We start from the raw sequence: 22,500 nt of genomic DNA on the forward strand, positions 1-22,500 counted from the left end.
ACCTGTCCATAAAAATGCACACAGCTGGAGGGACCAGACGATTGGACGGGCCTCAATTAGCGAAACTAATGCACATGTGCCTATGAATGTGCATGTGTGCGTGTGTGCGCATGCATGCGTGCGTGCATGTGCATGTCACACATGTAGACAGTACAGACAACGATTTTTATGAAATTCTACACTGCAGTCAAGCCTATTTCCAGTAAAAAAAAACTGCAGACATACATATGTATTGATGGATTCTGAGCAGCGTTGAGGGCATATTATGTATAAGTAGTCAAGTCAAGTCAAGTCAATTATATTGTTATAGCGCATTTCATACACAGGTGCAAATCAATGTGCTTCACATAAAAAATAAAGGTAAAAGAAAGGAAAACAAAAAAAGTATTAGAGAGGAAAAATAATCAAAATAGAACATTAAATGATTAGGATAAAAAGTAAGTTTTGCAACTTTGAGCACTTTGTGTGTGTGTGTGTGTGTGTGTGTGTGTGTGTGTGTGTGTGTGTGTGTGTGTGTGTGTGTGTGTGTGTGTGTGTGTGTGTGTGTGTGTGTGTGCGCGTGTGCGTACCGGCATATGTGCACATGTGCATATGTGCACATGTGCATACGTGCATGCTTGCGTTGGCATAGTATGTGCACGAGTCATTATGCATATGTTCTCCCAAGCTTTTCTACGTTCTGTTTTTGTGTGTGTATGCGTGTGTGTGTGTGAATGTGTATGTGTGTGAGGATTTGTGCACTATTCTTGCTTGTACATGCCCATGAGGGGAGGTGGAACCCTGGCAGCACATTGGCCTCTGTGTCAGAGGGACACTCTGTGTATTTGTATGTGTCTGTGTGTGCGTGTGAGTGTGTGTGTAAGTGTGTGCATGTGTGTGTGCGTGTGAGTGTGTGTGTAAGTGTGTGCGTGTGCGTGTGTGTGTGTGTGTGTGTGTGTGTGCATGCGTGCGTACATGCGTGCATGCGTGCGTGCGTGCGTGCGTGCGTGTTTTATGTGTGTGCATTTGTGCGTGTGTGTCTGTCTGTGTGTGTATGTGTGTGTATATGTGTGTGTGCATTTGTTTGTGTGCGCGCTTGTGTGTCTACCGCCTGTGTCAAAGGGACGCTCTGTGCGCCGCGTGAGCTCTGTGAGCTTCTGATATGGACACAAACAACACTGAATACAGAACCAGAGATCAGGTCCTCTGAGACACACAGACACAGATAGAGAGAGAGAGAGCGAGAGAGAGAGAGAGAGAGAGAGAGAGAGAGAGAGAGAGAGAGAGAGAGAGAGAGAGAGAGAAAGAGAGAGAGAGAGACCACAAGACAGAGGGAGAAGAAGGACAGATAGTCAGAGCCAGAAAAGGAAGAGAGGCGGTGGAAGGGAAAAAAAAACGGGAAAAAAACCATATCAGCTAGCTTTCCCTCTCGTGTGCCTGCGTCTTCAGCTCTGTGGAAGTCAGTACGCTGCTCGCTGTTGCTCTCATAGCGTGGGAGAACACGATGTAGGCTCAGAGCCTCTTAATCCAAACACCCGACGCCGCCGCCACTTTGGCCCAGATGGAAGGAAGGATGTCACTGTTTGGCGGGGTGGAGAAAAGCCAGGGCTCCTCCAGCTAATTAATTAAAACTTGTGGGTAGCCCCCCCCCCCCCCCCCACATCTCCACTTGCAATTCTAAACACTCCCCCTCTCCCTGCAATTCCTTCACCCACCTCCTCCCCCCCCCCCCCCCCCCTCTCTCTCTCTCTCGAGCACTTGGCATGGCTCGCAATTAACTAATCAGCCGCTCTGAGAGTGACGATCATTAAGCTGAGGCTTAACGAGGGGAGAGGGTGGCGGAAATAATGCAACTAAACAAGATGCACGCCAGGGACCAGAGTGACAAACAGCGATGGGGAGAGAGAGAGAGAGACAGAGAGAGAGAGAGAGAGAAGAAGGGAGAGAGAGAGAGAGAGTGTGTGAGAGAGAGGGAGGGGGGGAAAGGGAGAGAGAGAGAAGGGGCGAGGGAGAGAGAGAGGGAGAGAGAGAAAGCGAGAGAGAGAGAGAGAGAGAGAGAGAGAGAGAGAGAGAGAGAGAGTGAGAGAGAAGGGGAGAGGGAGAGGGAGAGGGAACGAGAGAGAGAGAGGGGTGAACTAACACAGAGTAAACTAATGAACTGATAACTTATAAATGTCCATTCCAGCCTCTCCCTGTCCTCTCTTGCTTGTATATTTTAGGCAATTGCATTGCATACATCCACACACACATATAGCATAAGCATATAACTGCCATTACGCGAGCGCCTCTGCTAACTCGGCACATATTGCATGCATATGCTGAGGTGATAAGCTCCTTCTTCATTACTGTTAGTGCTCCCCGGGAAGCTGTGCTATAAGGCTACAGTAGCTGGGACTGCACAGCATGGCCTGGTTGCCATAAATTGGGTCAGACGGAAGAGAAGTAATTACTGGGGAAGGGTGGAGTGCATCAGCAGGATCCTGCTCAAGGCTGGAGCACAAGCACAGGGAAAACTGTAGTGTTGAATCAGCACTTCAAAAAAGGGCTGTACCAAACACACTCTATAGAACAGCAGTGTCGAATTCAACTCTCTCAAGTGTTGGGAGAGTGTTAATATGTAGAACACAAGTTGCGACACCAAAATAATCTCTATACTACAGCAGTGTTAAATTTGATTCCCAAGGTTTATGGAGGAGCGCTGATATGTGGAACACGAGTTGCAACACAAGCAGCACAAAGGCCCCACTGCTGAGACCGTGCTGGCCACAGTCAAGCGCAGGTCGAGATCCCGGACGAGCCCCCACGTGGCTGAACATGTAATGGCCTCTGCACTACAGGAAACCTTTGTCTCACAGTACAAACACTTAGAGACAGTTGTGCTGGTACAGTAGCTCTGAGTAATGTTGTTGGCAGGAGCAGCCCATATTGGGGCAGTAGTCTACAGTATATTCTCCGAGGCAGTGCTTTTTTTCCCTCTTAAGCGAATGGGTGAGTGGTTGTGGCTTGTTCATTTTGAAGTGTTTTATCTCACACAAAGAGCTCGAGTGAGCAGCACTAGTGTTCATATTTTTTTTCAGTGCGAGAGGACAAGGCGGCACAGTGAATAAAGAGGAAGTTGAGTGCGCTAGATTAGAGATGCGCTGAATTTCAATGCCACTGTTTTTTGGTGTGACTTCAACTTCAAAATTCCAGACTTTTCTTTTTCTTTTTTGTGTGTCATGTTTATTTTGCTTTTTTTGTAGTCTGCTTTCCATTTCTTTGGCCCAGGCCTTCAGCACATAATTAGAGCCCTACGAAGTGCACCTGCCCATGTAAGGGAGGTGAATATATTCCCGAGAAAGCAGCAGGGAAGAGAAGAGGAGGCATATAGCTGGAAGTGTGCTGGGCTTCTAGAATTTCAGCCAGACTTTAAACATAGTATTCATGTTGTCCTTGGTTGTGGTTTGCTTACAGAATGAGCTGATGAATAGCTTCCCCCTTTGCAGAGGTGTTGCTACAGTGTATCATGCCTACTCGTCAATTTCTGACTACCTTTGACTTGACTGCAATTTTTGACGTCTAAAGGTATGCACTAATGAGAGGCATGAATGCAATTCCACTGCGTGCTGTGGTGCGTTGTGTATCACAATGAGATTTGTGGGACTTTCACTTTCACTTCTACTTTCACACCTCTCGCCCCAAAACTCATTTACCTTTGTTGGCACAGGCGATCCACTGCAGCGGGGTGACATCATAGTTGTGCTGGCCCACAGAGAAGGTGAAGACCCGCACCTGGGAGCAGAGACACCAGAGCAGTGGGTGAGATTACCACAATATGGACACCACGAGAGACAAAAGACTTAAACCACCACTGGCATGGTGCCAACCTGAGGTCCCAACTGGGAGCAGAATCAGGAGAGGAATGGGTGAGAATTCGCAATCAAACAAATTCCATTTTGAAACGCAGCACATTAACCACTGGTTTCAGACAGAAAACCATAGATGCACCAGATGCAACTTATACCTGCTTTGAATCAAAAGTGTCTGACATCAGGAGAAAAAGGGCCATACCACCACATAGTATTGACACCACGAGAAACAGAACATTTAAACAGCACTACTTCAGCCAATCAAGCAAAGTGGTCACACTTCATTACAATACCCTTGACTCACTGTGACAATGCGTGAACCAATCTGTAAGTGGCAATCTTTCAGGTACAGTTATAAGTAATTACAAAATATTACATGTTGGTGAATAATCAAGGAACCTTTAAGCATATATTTACTCATCATAATCAAAGTTTGATGTGTACGTTGCTTTAGATTAAAAAAAAAATGCCTGGTAGGAATAGTGTAATTTCCCTTCTTTTCCAAATCATCCAGGATGCAGAGCTGACGTACCGTTTTGTTGGGCCAGTTGTATTTCTCAAAGACATCCTGAGCTCTGTCCTCGCCTCCATCCGTGAACATCATGATCATCTTGTTGCAGTTGGCCCTGGGGGTACCAGTGTCCTGGGTGGAGAGGAAGGGGGGGGCACAGTCAGAAAGAGAGAACATGAGATACATGAAACATAGACTAATCATGCAGCTATGAAAACACAACATAGTCTTTTTCATTACTGTAAACAAATATGGCCTGGGAATTGACTGATGAAAGGAAATGGTAGAGAGGGAGAACAAGAATGAGAGAGAGAGCAATAGAGAGAGAGAGAGAGAGAGAGAGAGAGAGAGAGAGAGAGAGAGAGAGAGGAGAGAGGAGAGAGAGAGAGAGAGAGAGAGAGAGAGAGAGAGAGAGAGAGAGAGAGAGAGAGAGAGAGAGAGAGAGAGAGAGAGAGAGAGAGAGAGAGAGAGAGAGAGAGAGAGAGATTGTGGTGATGAGATGAAGTGTGGATGATGAGACTGGGACAAGATGATGAGAGAGGAAAAAAAAGAAATCAGTGATCATCTGTAATCACCAGTACTTTTGCATGACAGCCCCTTCCATGGTTGTGTGTGTGTCTATGTATGTGTGTGTGTGTGTGTGAGAGAGAGAGAACATGTATACAGTCCTTCATCATTGCTCATCTGGAATACTGATGTGTTTCTGTGTCCATTAGTGCAAGGAAGTGTCCAAAAATGACTCCTTAGGTGAAATCCTGATGACATGTCTCGCTCTGTGTGACAGAAAAACGCATGCACGCACGCACGCACGCACGCACGCACGCACACACGTACACACACACACACACACACACGCACAGCCATACACTTTTGCTCTCATCATTGTTCACCCCTCCTGTCAGATCCAATCTGCTTACCCAGAGTCCTCCACTGTTTCTCTTCCTGGTACTACCACGATGAGACGTTAATAATGACAAATCATATTCCAACAATCAGAGCACTGTGATGCCACAGGGCTGTGACTAATGGTCTTAAGCTGTTGTTTGCCTGCACAGGCTGATTGGAGAAGTGCCGGTGAGGGAGGATGGACAGCTTACATCAATGGCCTATTTGAAGGGATGATTAGCAAGGGTGTATGTATGGCTCATCAGTACACAAGAGAGCAACTGTGGACTAAAGCTTTTGGTTAGTTAGAAGGCTGGAGTCGTGGAGGACAGCCGCTTTTGTGGTAGGCTAACAGCTCGACACAGCGAAACTCAGACGCCACTTTTTGCTTTATTATTGAGCTGTGTTGTGCCTATTCGAAAAAAGCAAAAAGTGGCGGCCGAGTCACGCTGTGTCGAGCTGTAGGCCTACCAGAAAAACGGCAGTTGAAAAGAGACATATGTCTAGAACAGTACAGTAGCTTGAAGGTTGGTGGGGCAGATAGTCGGATGAAGATTGCTTTCAAGTGTTTCAATTTGTGGTTAATTTAAAGGTGGTAAAATGACAACGATTGTCTCATTGTTCCTTACGCAGAAATACTATACTGTTACCGTATATTTTACAGTAGTAAAAAGGGTCTGCTATTGGATGTTCCCATGTGAACTTTGTAAGTGCACTCTTCTGGGCTGCTGTGTCTAATCGGTCTTAAATTGGCTAGTTGTGCTTAGCAGGCATATGCTAACATCAGCAGCTTTAGCGTAGCGCTATCTGTACATCTGTCAGTGTCTGGATCTTACTCATCAATCTCCACACCAGGCCTCATTAGAGCGGACAAACAACAAACATCAGCACACATGCAAACAGACAGACAGACAGACAGGACAGGGATGGAGGAAGGCAGACAGACAGGCAGGCAGGCAGGCAGGCAGACAGACAGACAGACAGACAGACAGACAGACAGACAGACAGACAGACAGACAGACAGACAACAGACAGACAGACAGACAGACAGACAGACACACACACACACACACACACACACACACACACACACACACACACACACACACACGCACACACACACACACACACACACAAAAGGCAACCAGACAAGCAGACTGTAGGGAGAACAGAGAGAGAGAGAGAGAGAGAGAGAGAGAGAGAGAGAGAGAGAGAGAGGAGAGGCTTTCACTAAGCAAATGGGTTTCAGGACCCTGGACAGCAGTCACATCTCTCCCACTGTACCAAAGTCCATCTGTATAAGTCCATGTAAGTACAGCATTATTTTTTCTGCACGATCCTATCTGCACATGCGCACCACGCAAGGCTGCACTATTCGCTCTGCGAATGCGCGGCACAATTCGTGGAGCATTGTCGCCCTTTGTTTCGCTGATCTGTAAGGACCTACAAAGTCTCTGACTAATTTGAACTTTATTGTGAATTGTTGCCTGTCAAGACGCTGACAAAACACTCTTCATTTGTGATCAATAGGCCTCGGCTATCTTTGGCTTATAATATTATGAGTATTTTCTCCATACTACATTTATAACATTACTTGCTGTGGCAATAAACCACGAAAAATGCCATATAGCCTCGGCTACTCAAATAAAACAAATGTTACAGACGGGTTTTTAGCCAAACAACACTTACAGATCGCCTTCTAGCGAACTCAAGGGTGCCAATGCTCCACGAATCGTGCTGCACATGCGCAGAGCGGATCGTGCAGCCTTGCGTGGTGCGCATGTGCAGATAGGATAGTGCAGAAAATAATCTTGTACTAACAGTCTCTCCACTTGGCGGTCATCTTGGCAACGCTCTGGGGCAGCTAATTCAGGTAGCTATATTTCTACATGTTTTTCAACTGCGCATGAACAGCATTTGCTTGCGAGATGATTGGGTCAATGACAGCGCAGCTCAGTAGGCAATTAGCTATTTTTTCCAGAAAGGTGGGTGAGTACTTTTCATGTGCAGTGCTTTATAAAATCCCCCATGCTTCACACAGCTTTCCGGAAAACTATATGCAAATCCAGACTCAGTTTTGGCTATGTCAACAACTTCTTGAACTTACATTCAACAACACTGTACGTTAAACCTTTTTTTCCAGTGGGCTATTGCTATTTCCCACGAGTCCTAAATGAAGTTTCTCTCACTGGTGTTTATTTTGGGCTTTTACTCTTTGCCTCATTACCTCCATCCAGGCCTCTATTTATTTGTTTTCAGTCCAGCCCACCACCACCACCACCACCACCACCACCAGCGCTCTCTGCCAACCATCAGCAAGGGAGCAGACCCGGCCCCAGGCGGCCAGCTGTGGAGTGACCTCCCCTGTTTAATTGCATGCCCTGGAAACCCCACAGACTGGGGAGAGAGAGAGATGCTGCACAGCATACTGTGCTTTCTGAAGAACCCAAGCAGAACAAATCCGAATAAACACATATACACAAAGACAGACACAAAGACAGACACAAAGACAGACACACATCGACAGACAGACTGACATGCACACGCACACACACACACACACACACACACACACACACACACACACACACACACACACACACACACACACACACACACACACACACACACACACACACACACACACACACACAAACACACACACTCTCTCTCTCTCTCTCGCTCTCTCTTTCTCCCCCCCTCCACGTTTCCCTTGTGCTGACTCTTACAAAGCGTCCACTTGGATGATGCAGCCGTTGCGTTAACTCTTGTCACTTCACATACAGTAGCACAACACAGAGACACTTTGACAACGATCTCAACTCCACATGCTAAATAACTAGAGAGCAGACACTGGTACAGCAGGTGATCATGCCCTGGAGCCCAGTTTTGCTTAGAAAAAAGTACCTAAGCACTCTTCTTTACAATGCCAACTGCCCACTTAGGGTAGGATGAAATATAACCTGCTACCATGCTGCATATGGTTACACTAGTCACTTGAAGTGACTCAGATCCGATTTTTTGCTCCAATGTGACACATATCCGATATATGCGACCCATATGTAAACAGCCACAGAGCGCATGAATTCTGATCTCCTCAGATCCGATCCAGGCCCTTTCCAAATGTGGATTTTAATCGCATACAAATCGGATATATGTGAATGTGTCTGCGGTGTAAACAGGCAGATCTGATATATTTGATCAATGTGACCCAGGATTCATCAGGACAATTTATCGCACCTGTTAACAGAGGGTGGAGGCGTTATGACGTCAGCTGTAGCGGAGCATGCAGCGAGATAGAATAGAAGATGTGGCAGCAAACATGCATGGAGCAAGATTGTGTTGGCACCAGGGTGTCATTTGTAAATAAATAAATAATGAGAGATATATATGTTTTTTTTACATGAACAAATAAGGGAACCATCGTGGTTCACCCTGCCTTTTCGCATAGCATGCACGCGTCCTCAAGGCGCTTCCCTGCGTTTGAATGGTAGAACTAGTTCAACCCTGTGGAAGTCCTTCAGTCTAACGGTAGTTGAGTTGGTTACAGCCTTCTACAGGTACTCATGTTTCCTGCCTGGCGTGCGCTTCTGCAACTTAGTGGATAATAAGCTTTATAGCCTAGTTTGCACTACTTTCTGACTTCTTTTGTCGGTTTCAAGCATTTATTGAAACGCGTAAAGAGTTCAGATTGGTTGAAGTAGGCTATGCGCGCCCACGCGCAACATCCCCTCGATGGCTTGAAAAGCAAAAACATATAGGCTAGGGCCTATTTGTGGGGGTCTCTAGTTTCACCAATGTATATCTCCATAGTAACCTCATATAGGCTACCACACAATAGCGTATGAATATGAAATAATCATGAATTAAACTCCTTTCCCATTACCGCACAGCCAAAACCTTGTAGGCTATCCCATGTTCCCACTCCACCTTGCGCAAACCCTTGTAACCCAAAGAAGACGCCTGCTTCTGTATCTAAAAAGTATATAACATTTCTTGCTTTGACTATTTGTCAAGTACTAAAATAAATAGGCATAAATGAATAGGCAATATGCATGCCTCCTACGCCTTCCACTATGCCAGTAAAAAGGCCAGCACGACCTCATTCATAAGTCTTGCAACGAATTAACCACGAAAAAAGCAGCCGGAGTCAGAGAGGAGTCAGAGAAAGACAAAAATAATTAATGTTAATAATCTCTGTTCATGGCAGTCTTGCGCAGAAAACCAAGTGAAATGACCTTAGTAAAACAAAAAAAAGACGATGGAAGGGTTCGTAATGTGCAACCGTGGCTTTCAAAACACTGGGTTATTGGATAAACTTTCTAATAATTATCATAGCAAGCATCCCAACGTTTGTGGAATGGGAATGGCTTTTCGGGTGGCAATGACACAGCCCGTCCAACTAACTACAGTAGGCCTACGAGCCCTGCGCCTCGCTGCCTTATTATTTGACGACTTTAGTCTAAAAATGTATAAGGACATCAATATCTTCCTGGAATGGTTCTCTAGCAGCTGCAACCGCCGTTTGTCTATGGTAAGAGTAAGACAATCTTCCACTGGATAACGTTTTAAAACGTTCGGACATGACGTTACAGTCCACAATTCAAACGGAAGTAGCATACATATTTAATGCATTAAAAGATGAAATGAGATGCAAGATGTACAACTGCTTAAACAACAGTTAGTTCATAATTTCATCTCCACGTGTGTTATGTGCGCGTGCGTGTGATGTGTCCTGCCAGCTCTCTGCACCCAGTTGAACAGGAGAGCGCATAGGCTTGGTGTCTGCATCAGAGAGAGAGAGAGAGCGTGCATGCAATGTAGAGAGAATATTTCCCCAAGCACCGCAATGTTTTTCCAAGCCCATCCTGCACTCAGACATGTTACATAGGCCTAGGTGTTGGGTTCATAGGTGTGCATGCTGTGCGCTGCTTTATTCAAATGTAAACAGGCATGAATCGGAATTGGGTTATTGGCAGAATAGATGTAAATGGATTGGTCAAATAATCGGACCTGACCAAAAAATCGGAATGGGCATATCCGATCTGCAGTGTAAACATAGCCATAAAGACATCTTTTACAGCCATTTCTATTTCACAGCTGTGCCTGAATGAATACTTTACTGTTTATACACATGTAGGGCGTTACACAGCATGCTGGTGGCTCGTCATATTTATATTGAGCAAAGAAACAGACTTCTCTGCCTCTAGGCGTCTTTACGGCCATCATCCACAGACATAACAATATGAAGAAAGTGGTGTGTGTGTGTGTGTGTGTGTGTGTGTGTGTGTGTGTGTGTGTGTGTGTGTGTGTGTGTGTGTGTGTGTGTGTGTGTGTGTGTGTGTGTGTGTGTGTGTGTGTGTGTGTGTGTGTGTGTGTGTGTGTATTAATTTTGTAAGTGCCTGTCTACATGTGTCCTTCTATGTGTGCATACTGAATGTGTACCTGTGGGCGTGTATCCAACTTTTTTCAAAAATATTTGTATTTGGGCTTTTTAGCCTTTATTGAGATATGAAAGTTGAAGATGGTGACAGGAAATGAGTGGAAGAGACCGTGGGTGAAATGACCGTGGTCTGGAATCGAACCCCCCACGGACCCATGTCGCCCCCCGCCCCCCACCCCATGTGTGTCCAACTTACATTGAGGAGCAGCTCGAAGGCGAACTGGAAGCCAGACTTGTAGTCCGTGGTGCCCTTGGCCAGCATTTGGTTGATGTAGTACTTGAAAATCTTCTTGTTGCGCTTGTTGGCCTGCACCAAGGAGTTCCTGAAGCAGGGGACCACCGCCTCCGCCTTCTCGTTGAACTGTAACAGAGCAAGGCAAGGGGAAGGCAGTTAGCTTATTTGTACTGGCAGTGAGATTTCAGGACCATGGACAGAGCAGCTGGGCAGGAGAGAGTGACATGGGACAGAGTCGGTATACAGCATAAGAGGAGACGGATGTTTCACGATATCCCCCAGAAATGAATGCAGAGTATAATGGCAGTATGGCGGGTGTGTGCAAATATCATGCCTGTTCCACTGCCAACCACCAATCATTATGCGGAACAGAACGAACAGTGTTCCAATCATCTTGCATATGATTTTGGTGACCGTTAGGTATCCCACAGTCCCAAACTTGCATTTCGGCATTCATTTTAAGAGGGTCTGGTCTTTCTTATCCTGAATATGTCCCTGAAGGCGTTGAAAAGATGGCTGCCAAGGAAGGTAACTTGTACTCTAAGAACTTTGCATGGATAGCTGAGAGAGAGAGGCATAGAAGCTGAGTGGCATAGTTGAGTGGCCGAGTAGAATTGAGGTTGACTGGCTTGGCTTGGGGGCTGAGGGGCATGGAGGCCGGGGGGCTTGGCAGGAGAGTGGTATAAAAGCTAGCAGGCATGGACACTGAACCGAGTGGGCATAAAGAAAGGCTAAGTGGCATGGAAGCTGAGTGAGTGGGATGGAGCTGAGCGTGGCATGAGGGTTGAGTGGCATGGAGGGTGAGGGTGAGGGAATGGGAGCAGAGAGAGTGACACAATGGCTGGGCAGGGGAGAGGGGCATAACGTCTGGGCAGGACAGAGGGGCATGAACAGGGCTGGACTGGGGGGAGAAATAGGGCCTGGGCACTTTTGACTGAAAGGGGCCCCTCAAAATTAGCAATGCAGAACTGACTCTCCAGTGGGCCCTCCACCCCCTGGGAAATATCCAATATGCCAAATGGGCAGTCCAGCCCTGGGCATGATGGCTGGGCAGGACGGAGGGGCATGATGGCTGGGTAGGACAGAGGGGCATGACGGCTGACTGAGTCATCAGCACCACACAGCTTTTGCTCCAGCTGCAGCTTTAACACTCAGCCCAGCCCAGCATGTGCAGGCCAGCAGGGCCAGGCTGAGCCCAGTGAAATGGGTTGTTTGTGAGTGGGCAAAAACCCCTTTCTATCTGAGGAAGACCTCTTCACATATTCTATAGACATGAAAAAAGATAAAGTCACCATGCTATTTTACCAGAGAGAGTAGGGCGAAATCTATATTTAACTCTCTAAGTGTTGATTTCACAATAAAAAAATACTGTGCACACCAAAGATTATGTATAATGGCCTCTTTGACATTTAATTAAGAATGAACTCAATTTGATTCTGAATAGCTGAATAGATTCTGAAGCCTTATTCCGCTTTGAAAACATCACGTAAACACAATTCGAAATGAAATGAGTTCAATGTAAACTCAACGGAACTATTTCATTCTGAATTATTAGTTCATAATTAAAAACGTCATCTAAACAATGGCCAATGTATATAGTGTGTTACGCATCCTGTACCTTATTAGGCATTCAGAGGATATGGTGGGTACTACTCTACGGATGTAGAGGGCAGTGGGATGCAGGAGGAGCGATCCCGGGGGCTGTGATCATTATCTGCCATATTATGGCTGGCAGGGCTATTAGAGGATCATTTTGAAGACAACAGGTGCGCATATTATGGTAGCGCAATATTCATGTCCATTAGGCTCTCCTCTATTTTCTATTTTCCAGCACTTTATTTGTATTCCATTTGCATTTATCGGTATAATTTGAGAGCTGTTGGGGTTGTAGATTAACAAGGTGAGCAAAACGGAGGAGAAAAAATAACACAGGCTTTGGAGACTATTTGCATTGATGTTTTTGTGTAGGAAGATGTGATTGTGTTTAAAGTGACATGATCTCTACGGTATCTTTTAACTGTCTTTATATATTTTAAAGAGAGAGAGAGAGAGAGAGAGAGAGAGAGAGAGAGAGAGAGAGAGAGAGAGAGAGAGAGAGAGAGAGAACTTGTCGATGTATGTCTCTCAGTGTGTTTGTGTGTATGTGTGAATGTGTACACCTGCACATAATACCTGTGTGTGGACGTTATGTCGGTAATAGGTGTGTGTCTTCTGCAGAGGTGCAATATCGCGAACTTAATGGTCTTTGTTCTTGAAGGTCAACCCTTGCATCGGTTGACATTTTGAAAAGGGTTGGTTCAGGTCAGATGTAGTTGAAATATTTAGGCGGTAAAATGACATTTGTGTTTGTGAAGGTCTGTACTCATGGTGGTGAAAAAAGGGACAAATCTATATGTTAATATGTACTTACATATACACACACACACGTGCACGCACGCACACACACCCACTCACACACCCACACGCACGCACGCACACGCGCGCGCACACACACACACACACACACACACACACACACACACACACACACACACACACACACACACACACACACACACACACACACACACACACACACACACACACACACACACACACACACACGTTCAAAGGAATACAATTACACAACGAATAAATATACCCCTGCCCAAATATCCAATATTCCCATGGCCCAAACATCCTGTTTAAGGCATTTAAAAGAAAAAAAACCCTTCCCCAATCCAATTCCTTTTCTGCTATAGTCTGCGACTGCCTTTATAATACGTGAGAAGTCAATCGCTTTCTCTCCCCAATTGCTCATGCTATGCTCTCAGGGTTTAGACAGAGAGACTGGATAATACTCTCTGGTTCTCTGGTTTAGCAGAAGAAGGGCTATAGTATGGAGGTAAGAGTTGGGCAGAAACTTCCAGGGCTGAATATGTTTTCACTTTCACAAGTGAAGACATTAACCCCTTAGCACAGAGCCTATGTTATAACCTTACTGTCACCAAAATTGTAATGGCTATGTCTTAATCTACTACTTAAGGCTCTCAGTACTGTCATAGCAATGTTGTAATGATATAGTTGAGTATTTTCAGCAAATAGTGAATAGGCCCGTCGGCGACCCCATCTGCAGTAAGTGGCTAGAATACTATTATATAGAACTACTATAATACCTCCTTCAAATATTACCCGAATCCCATGTGTGAGGTGTCATTGTAAAGCTTAGATTCCATACTCCCAGAATCTATATGCCCCTACGTCTACTTCCAGTCTGTTTCCTTGTGGCTAGTTACATGTAGCCATGCCCAAATATCCAATAATAACATGGCAAAAAAACCTGTTTAAGGCATTTGGAAAAAAAAACCCTCCTACAATTCCTCCACTGTTATAGTCCGCGGCCGCCTTTATAATAAGTGAGAAATCAGCTGCTTTCTCTCCCCGATTACTGTGCTCATTTTGTGCTCTTAGTCGTGGGATTTAGGGGGAATACGCTCGCTAAGAGCAGCAGGATTAGGGACGGATTATGGATGTGGGCCTACAAACAGTAACCAAGCCATTCTCCCAGTGTGTGTGTGTGTGTGTGTGTGTGTGTGTGTGTGTGTGTGTGTGTGTGTGTGTGTGTGCGTGTGTGTGTGTGTATGTGGGAGCACGTTTGCATGTGTATGTGCATGTGTTTGTTTGCACATGGTCTGTGTATGCATTGTGTGTGTGTGTGTGTGTGTGTGTGTGTGTGTGTGTGTGTGTGTGTGTGTGCGCGTTTGTCTGTGTGTATGTGGGAGCACGTTTGCATGTGTATGTGCATGTGTTTGTTTGCACATGGTCTGTGTACAGTGAGGAAAATAAGTATTTGATCCCTTGCTGATTTTGTTGGTTTGCCCCCTAATAAAGACATGATCATTCCATAATATTAATGATAAAATGTATTCTAATATGGAAAGACAGAATATCAAAAAGAAAATCAAGAAAATAGCTTTGAAGAATATATTTTAATTGATTTGTATTCCATTGAGGAAAATAAGTATTTGACCCCTCTAGTCAAAGAAGACAAAATACTTGGTGGCAAAGCCCTTGTTTTCTCGTACACAGGTCAGATGTTTCTTTCAGCTAATGGCAATGTTTGTGGATACATTAGAAAGGATTTTTGTCCACTTTTCTTTGCAGATCATCACTAAATCATTGAAGTTGTATGACTGTAGCTTGGCAAATGGGAGCTTCTGTTCCCTTCACAGCATTATTATAGGGTTAATGTTTGGAAACTGTCTAGGCCACTTCATGACCTTTGAGCTACTTCTTCGTTGCTTGGGCTGTATGTTATGGATTATTATAATATTGGGAGGCCAATCCATGACCCACCTTCAGTCTAGTGGTGGTGGGAAAGAGGTTGGCATGCAGCATTGTACGTTTACATGTCTCCCTCCATCCATTTCTTGACGATGTGAAGTTGTCCTGTGTCTTGGCCAGACAAACAACCTTAAAACATAATGTTACCACTTTCATGTATGATGTTGGAGAAGGTGTTGTTCTTGGGATCATAGGCAGCATTTCTCTTCCTCCAAACACAATGAGTTGTGTTAATGCCAAACAGTTTGATTTTGGTGTCATCTGATTCCAGCACCTCCCAATCATATTCTAATCCAGTTTGATGTTAATTGGCAAACCTCAGGTGAGCCTGAACAGGTTCCTTCTGAAGCAGGGGTACCATACATGCACTGCAGGGTTTTAATTCCCTGTGGTATTAAGTGTTTCCAATAGTTTTCTTAGTGATTGAGGTCCCAGCTGCCTTGCGATCATTTCCTCGCTCCTCTCATACAGTATTAAAGGGGCTTTATCTCCTTTTTCTGGTTATTAAATTCCCACAAAGTCAAATCTTGTATGGAACCACACACAGGCCTAATATGGATGATTGATGATCATTTTATATGTCCTAAAATTGGGAAGAAATGCACCAACAGTTTGCTCCTTAATATCCAGGAGCCTATTTCAGCCTTGTTGGGTTCTAAAATCTTGTCCCTGACATCCTTTGACAGCTTATTGGTCTGTCCCATGTTGGTGAGTTTAGTTTGATTGATTGACTGATTCTATGGACTGACTCTGCAGATTCAATGTGTCTTTTGTGCAGGTTACTATTAACAGGTGTGTTCAATTCAGATAACAAGTTGATTGGAAGTGCCATTTGATCTGCGGGATCAGAACTCTTAATGGTTGGCAGGGAATCAAATACTTATTTCCCTCAATGAAACATGAATCAATTAATATATATTCTTTAGAGTTAATTTCTGGATTTTCTTTTTGATATTGTGTCTCTCCATATTAGAATACATATTATCATTAACATTAAAGACTGATCATGTCTTTATTAGTGGGCAAACCAACAAAATCAGCAAGGGATCAAATACTTATTCTCCTCACTGTATGCATTGTGTGTGTTTGTGTGTGTGTGTGTTCATACATGTGTGTGTGTACGCACATACCGGTAAACAGTATGTGTGTGTGAATAAGGCGAAAGGGAGAAAGAAAGAAAGACAGAAAGAAAGAAAGAAAAATACAAAGACAGAAGGGGGAGGGATAAAGGAAAGTGATAGGGTGATGAAATTAAAAAAGAGAGATAATAAGATGGAGAGATAGAGATAGAGATAGAGAGATAGAGAGTGAATGATAAAATGACACGATGAAATGAAACAAAAAAGAGTGCAGAAGATGGAGTGAGGGAGAGAGAGAGAGAGCGAGAGAGAGAGAGAGAGACAGAGACAGAGACAGAGACAGAAACAGAGAGACAGACAGACAGACAGACAGACAGAGACAGAGAAAGACAGAGAAAGTGTTACAATGACAAGATAAAATGAAACAGAAGAGATAGGAAGATGGAGGGAGGGAGGAACAGAAAATACAGAAGAGAGAGAAAGCGAGTGAAACAATGACAAGATGAAATGAAACAAGATTTATCATGGCTGGCAGGAGCCATCCCTCTTGATCTTACTCATGCACATACTAACACACACACAGGAGAACGATAGAGAGAGAGAGAGAGAGAGAGAGAGAGAGAGAGAGAGAGAGAGAGGGACAGACAGAGAGAAAGAGAGAGAGAGAGAGAGAGAGAGATACGGAGAAAGAGAAAGAGGAAGAGGAAGAGAAAGAAAGAAATTATAGGGCCTACAAACACACATTCACTACACATGGTCACTGCTACACATGCATGGTGACACATTTGCACTGACACAACGTCCATGTCCTACATCCCACACGCCTACAGGGTGACAAGAGAGACTGGTGGAGGGTGTGATTGTATGGAGGTGTATCCACCAGGGTGATAGACCTTAGGCCAGCAAGTTTGCATGTGCTTGTGTGTGTGTGTGTGTGTGTGTGTGTGTGTGTGTGTGTGTGTGTGTGTGTGTGTGTGTGTGTGTGTGTGTGTGTGTGTGTGTGTGTGTGTGTGTGTGTGTGTGTGTGTGCGTGTGCGTGCGCATGTGTGTGTGCGTGTGCGTGTGCCTGTGCAAGCTTAACACATGAGTGGGAGAGTGCGTCCTGCCGTCCGTTCATCTCTGATTGACGGTTGAGAGTCTGACCTGACAACGGAGGTGCCATCACGCCAACCTGAGCTGAGGTGGCATCACGCCAACCTCCACGGAGGTGGCATCACGGCTGTCAGTGCAAGGAGCCACAACGCTTCCAACTCTTAAACTCTTAAGACATGGCTACTGTTATAAACTTGCTGTCACCAAAATGGCATTGACTAAATCTTAATGTCTTTCTAAAGGCTCCATGTAGTGGTAGTAGTAGTATAGTACTTTGGTAGTACCGTGGTAGTAACGTCTTTTTCAAGGCTTATTAAGTCCTTTGTTGGTTATTATAGGTCAAGACAGTGGAGGAGAGACAAGCAGTGAGTTGGGAGAGAGAGAGACGGGATCGAACCCAGGCCAACCGCATAGCAGACGAGTGCCCTCCCATTAGCGCCACGGTAGGGCCAAGGGGTAGTAAAGTCTTTAAAAACAGTCTTACAGCATTCCACTTGCAGAGCGGTGCGCGTTATGAGGCTTTCTGCTTTAAGACCTGTCTGTGTTGCAGAGATATATCCTATATGCTGCTATATGTCTTTTTCTATGGACATGTGATTTTGATTCCTTTCTATAACTTACATAGTAGCCAACATGTGGAGAACTTGCCAACTTACAGCTAAGTTAGCTTAAGCTAACTTACATTTTTATGACAGTCAAACAGTATGTGACCAAAACTAAAGTGTGATTGCTTTCTTTCTCTCTGTATTTCCACATAATGCTTGAGGACTGACCCATTTAGCTTTTACGAGCTGAAAGCAGGGATGTGATTAAGTTTAGCAAAGGGAGACAATATGTTAGGGGGAAGCAGGCTTTCTTTGAACTTCCTCTTGACAAGAGAATGTTTTGGTGTAAACATTCTAAATTGCTCCAATTTCAGCTGCTACCTATGGGCTATTGCGACTTGTTAGCTGTGAACTTCATCTCCAGGTCATCCCCAGAACAAACAGAATTATGCAAATGACAAAAATATGTTTGCAAATGAATTCAAGCACATTACATTGCATTACATATGTTTCAGGATATGTGTGTAATAATACTGTAATCATACATGTGGCAGAAAATAACATACTTGGCTAAACCATTAGAAGAGGCTGCTTTTCTGTGGAATGAGCCAAATTGTGCCTACTTCATTAGCTCTATGAGGATAACCTGTGTAGTATAGTGGAGTTTAGGCATACTCACAAAAACGTCAGTGTTAATATAGTACATGAGTCTTAAAGAGTTGAAATGAACTCCCACTCAAAAATAGTCTAGATTATACTATTTGGTCAGTGTAACATTTTCTGCCAATTCTACTCAATATTGTGTAAATATTAAAAGCTGCAATGTTTAAATTACAATGGACACGTACAGAACTTAATGCTGACTTAAGACTCACCGTAAGAGTAATTTGGTTCTCTACAGTGTTGTTAATGCTCTATTTGAATTCATATAAGATTTCTCTACAATATTGACACCGCATTATTTACTGTGTGGAGTTGCAAACTTACATGTACACGAACAACTATGAAATGCAGAGATGGTCTATCAGTAGTGTAGTGTACTTTTTTGTGAGCATTTTTTGAGGTGGGTATAGGCTACTGCATATATTGTTGGCTTTCTAAATAACGGATCAATCAATTTTAAGTTGGTATACTGAAATCCCTGAAATTTTGAAGTGGGTATACTACCTAAACCTGCGTTCTACATAGACTGCACCACTGCAATGGTAAATACTTTTACCACTAGGGATGAAAGAGGGTTTTTTGCTTTGTGGGGGTGCATTAGCATGACCACTGTGCTGTACGATCTCACTGGTGGGCTCCATGGTAACAGCTGCATGGGTTATCAAGCCTCTTCCAATCAGAGTGGAATCACTCTCGGTCACTGTGCCCCCTTTTTATTCAAAAATCTGAGCATAGTTATGAAAGCTTTTAAAGGCAAAGCAATGATAGAGAAAATGTACCCCAATATGTGATGAATAAATTCAATTCATCCATTTTGTTGTCATGTTCCCTTTATTAATTGGGATTGGTAAAAGTCGGATTGTGAATACAGAAGGCAAAGTGACTTGTAAAAGTTGGTGTGCGGATACAGAAGCCAACGTGATGTGCATTGAATGCATCAGCATAGTAAATAATGCAGTGCTAATTCAACACTGAGAGACTAGGACAAAATACACTCTACAGAAGAGTGATACATTGGACTGTCTAGGTGCTAAATTAACACTCAGCCTTGAACACTTAGAGACTCAAATTTAACACTTCAATTGAGTGTTTTTGATCCTTCTATTTAAGCGCTGAATGAACATGGCAACATGTAATATGTAAGTGCTTTTCGGTGGTAATGTTGACATGACAGGTAGGTCAGTTTGTCCGGCCTTGACTGAGCAGTTCGCTTAGAGCTAATTAAATATTGAAAAAGACGGCCCCTACAAGAGCTGCATGCCTCCCGCTGATATTACAACAGCTTGACACCGGAACAACAACTGATATTACAACAACCTCAAAGGAAATACATCGTATTGTGGATCTTATGTGTACATACAAGAGTGGTGTCCATATCAGACATGGATGGTGAAAATGTAGAGCTGAGTTTTGTTATTTCTTGTTGATATTGTAAACCATACGATTAAATTGAACTACTGTATAACTGACATTACAACACCAGTATAGCAATTATATACAGGAGTTATAGTGCTATGCACTGTATGTGTATCCTTGCTTGGGTACCTTGAAAGGTGCATATAAATATACAATGTATTGCTGTGTGCTTGTGTGCTTGTGTGTGTGTGTGTGTGTGTGTGTGTGTGTGTGTGTGTGTGTGTGTGTGTGTGTGTGTGTGTGTGTGTGTGTGTGTGTGTGTGTGTGTGTGTGTGTGTGTGTGTGTGTGTGTGTGTGTGTGTGTGTGTGTGTGTGTGTGTGTGTGTGTGTGCGTGTGCAAATGCGTGTGCGTGTGCTTGTGCGTGTGCGTGTGCGTGTGCGTGTGTGTGTGTGTGTGTGTGTGTGTGTGTGTATGCGTGTGCGTGTGCGCGTACGTGTGTGTGTGTGTGTGCAGTGACTCACCCGGGCGATGTTGACGTAGTCGTCATCAGAGAGGGTGTCCAGCATCTCCAGCACGGACATCTTCATCAGCTTCAGCGTCAGACCACTCACACTGCCACTCCTACACACACACACACACACACGGACGCACAAGCACACACATGGACAAACACACACACACACACACACAAGCACAAACACAGAATAAAGATACAGATAATGTCTAGATGATGATGATGTGTGGGTGTACATGTGTGGTTTCAAGAGTGTGCATGTGCATGTGTGTGTTTTCATGTATCTGTGTTGATGTCTGATTGTCATGATGATTGCAAAGATGCGTCACTGTGCCACTGGCCAACCTAATCATCTGTTGAGAGCTCTCATGTATACACACATTCTTATTTCAATAGACCTCAGTTCACAATGAATAACAACCCACCGAAAACAATGGGAACAGCATATAGCCATTCAAAAGCATTTTCCAGTCATACAGTAATCATCAGCTATTAAAGACTTTACTTAACGTTTTAAAAGACACAATACACAAGATAGAAGAGATTCGGGTAACGCTTTCGTATGGTACAGTTACTGTACGTAATTACTGTGTACTTCCTGGGAAACAACAGGGTAGAAGAGAGAAGTTACATTATATCTAATCGGTAAAAAGGGGGTAATTACAAAATAAATACCATGCAATTGCCAAGATACAGAAATGATGAGTATTTTCTGGGTAACAGCAGAGTGAAGGTAGATGGTATCTAACCTAGCCATCCCTCAACTTTTTACAACCATTACCATGTTGCTACCCAGAAACTACACAGTAATTTCTTGTTATTGGCAATCACATGGTATTTACTTAGCAATTACCCCTTTTTAACCTGTTAGATACCATGTAACATCTCTCTGTTACCTTGTTGTTACCCAGAGAGTACACAGTACTTACGTACGGTAACTGTACTGTAAAAGAAGGTGCTACCGAGATTTGCTGTCATAAAGCTTTAAAGTGTAGATGTAAATGCAAAAAAACTAAAAAGAATGGTACAATCTGTGCAAAGCAATGGTCTATGACATATCACACAACATGTGATGTCAGAGTTTCCCCCAGCACTTTATTGCTAAGGCAGCCACCTTGACAAGAGACACCTACCACCTTGACTAGGTCCCCTGAAAAGATTAAGATTTCATGTTGTGAATGTCATTTCTAAAGTTCCTTAACCAAAAAATAAACACTTTTAAGAGTTTTCAGACCATATTTCAAATGAAACTGCTCTCTGGTGCTGACTAACGTCCCACCACCTTCACTAACGAAAACTCTGTGGGAAACACTGTATGTGATATTACATAAAGATTGTATAGCAATTGTGAAAAGAAATGATAAAGGTCTGGTCTTTGATAAACGCTTCCATATGATTCGGACATGTCCTTCTTAAAAATAAACTCATGCTTGGGATTGATATCAATGCGCAAACTTGTACTAGGCCTATTTCTTTTCAGTTAAAATGTTTTGTCCAGCACCTGCACTGCTGTGATGTCTGCACCACATTCACTCTATTTTCATAATTAGATTCAACCAATATAAAACCAACACCATAAAATAAATAAACTATTACCCAAAGCTGAAACTCCAAGGTCACCCAAGGGCTTGTCAGAGTGGCATAGTGTTAGCCTTCCTGGATAAGATCAGCACAGGGGGGCTCTGTGATAAGGCTGCCTACCCCCACAGCCTTCACACACCACCACACCACCTCTTAAGAGGCTTTAAGGCTCTTCCAGGAGACTAGGGGACTCAGCAGTCAGACCACACCACACCTCACCCCAAACTACCATCCACCATACCAAGACCTCCACCCACACCCACTCTGCACCAATCTGTCCCTATATGAACATGTCATGGAGCTGGAAGGAGGTCTTCAGCAGACAACCAAGACACCCACCACAACACCCTGCACCAAGGCCCATGCCATGGATCTGATCCATCCGTAGAAAACTGGCCCCAGATGTGCATATGTGGACACGACAAGACAAGACACCACCAGTTCT

General features: G+C 44.1%; 1 protein-coding gene across 1 annotated transcript in view; it reads right to left on the reverse strand.

Moving 5' to 3' along the window:
• The window catches only part of cacna2d2a (calcium channel, voltage-dependent, alpha 2/delta subunit 2a), a 365,088-nt gene that overhangs the window by 45,323 nt on the left and 297,265 nt on the right, over positions 1–22,500 (reverse strand). Inside the window, 4 exon segments of the mRNA XM_063216475.1 lie at positions 3,672–3,750; positions 4,360–4,470; positions 10,863–11,027; positions 20,482–20,581. Coding sequence (XP_063072545.1) covers positions 3,672–3,750; positions 4,360–4,470; positions 10,863–11,027; positions 20,482–20,581 — 455 coding nt within the window.

This window comes from Engraulis encrasicolus, chromosome 14 (assembly GCF_034702125.1).
Source record: "Engraulis encrasicolus isolate BLACKSEA-1 chromosome 14, IST_EnEncr_1.0, whole genome shotgun sequence".
NCBI lineage: Eukaryota > Metazoa > Chordata > Actinopteri > Clupeiformes > Engraulidae > Engraulis > Engraulis encrasicolus.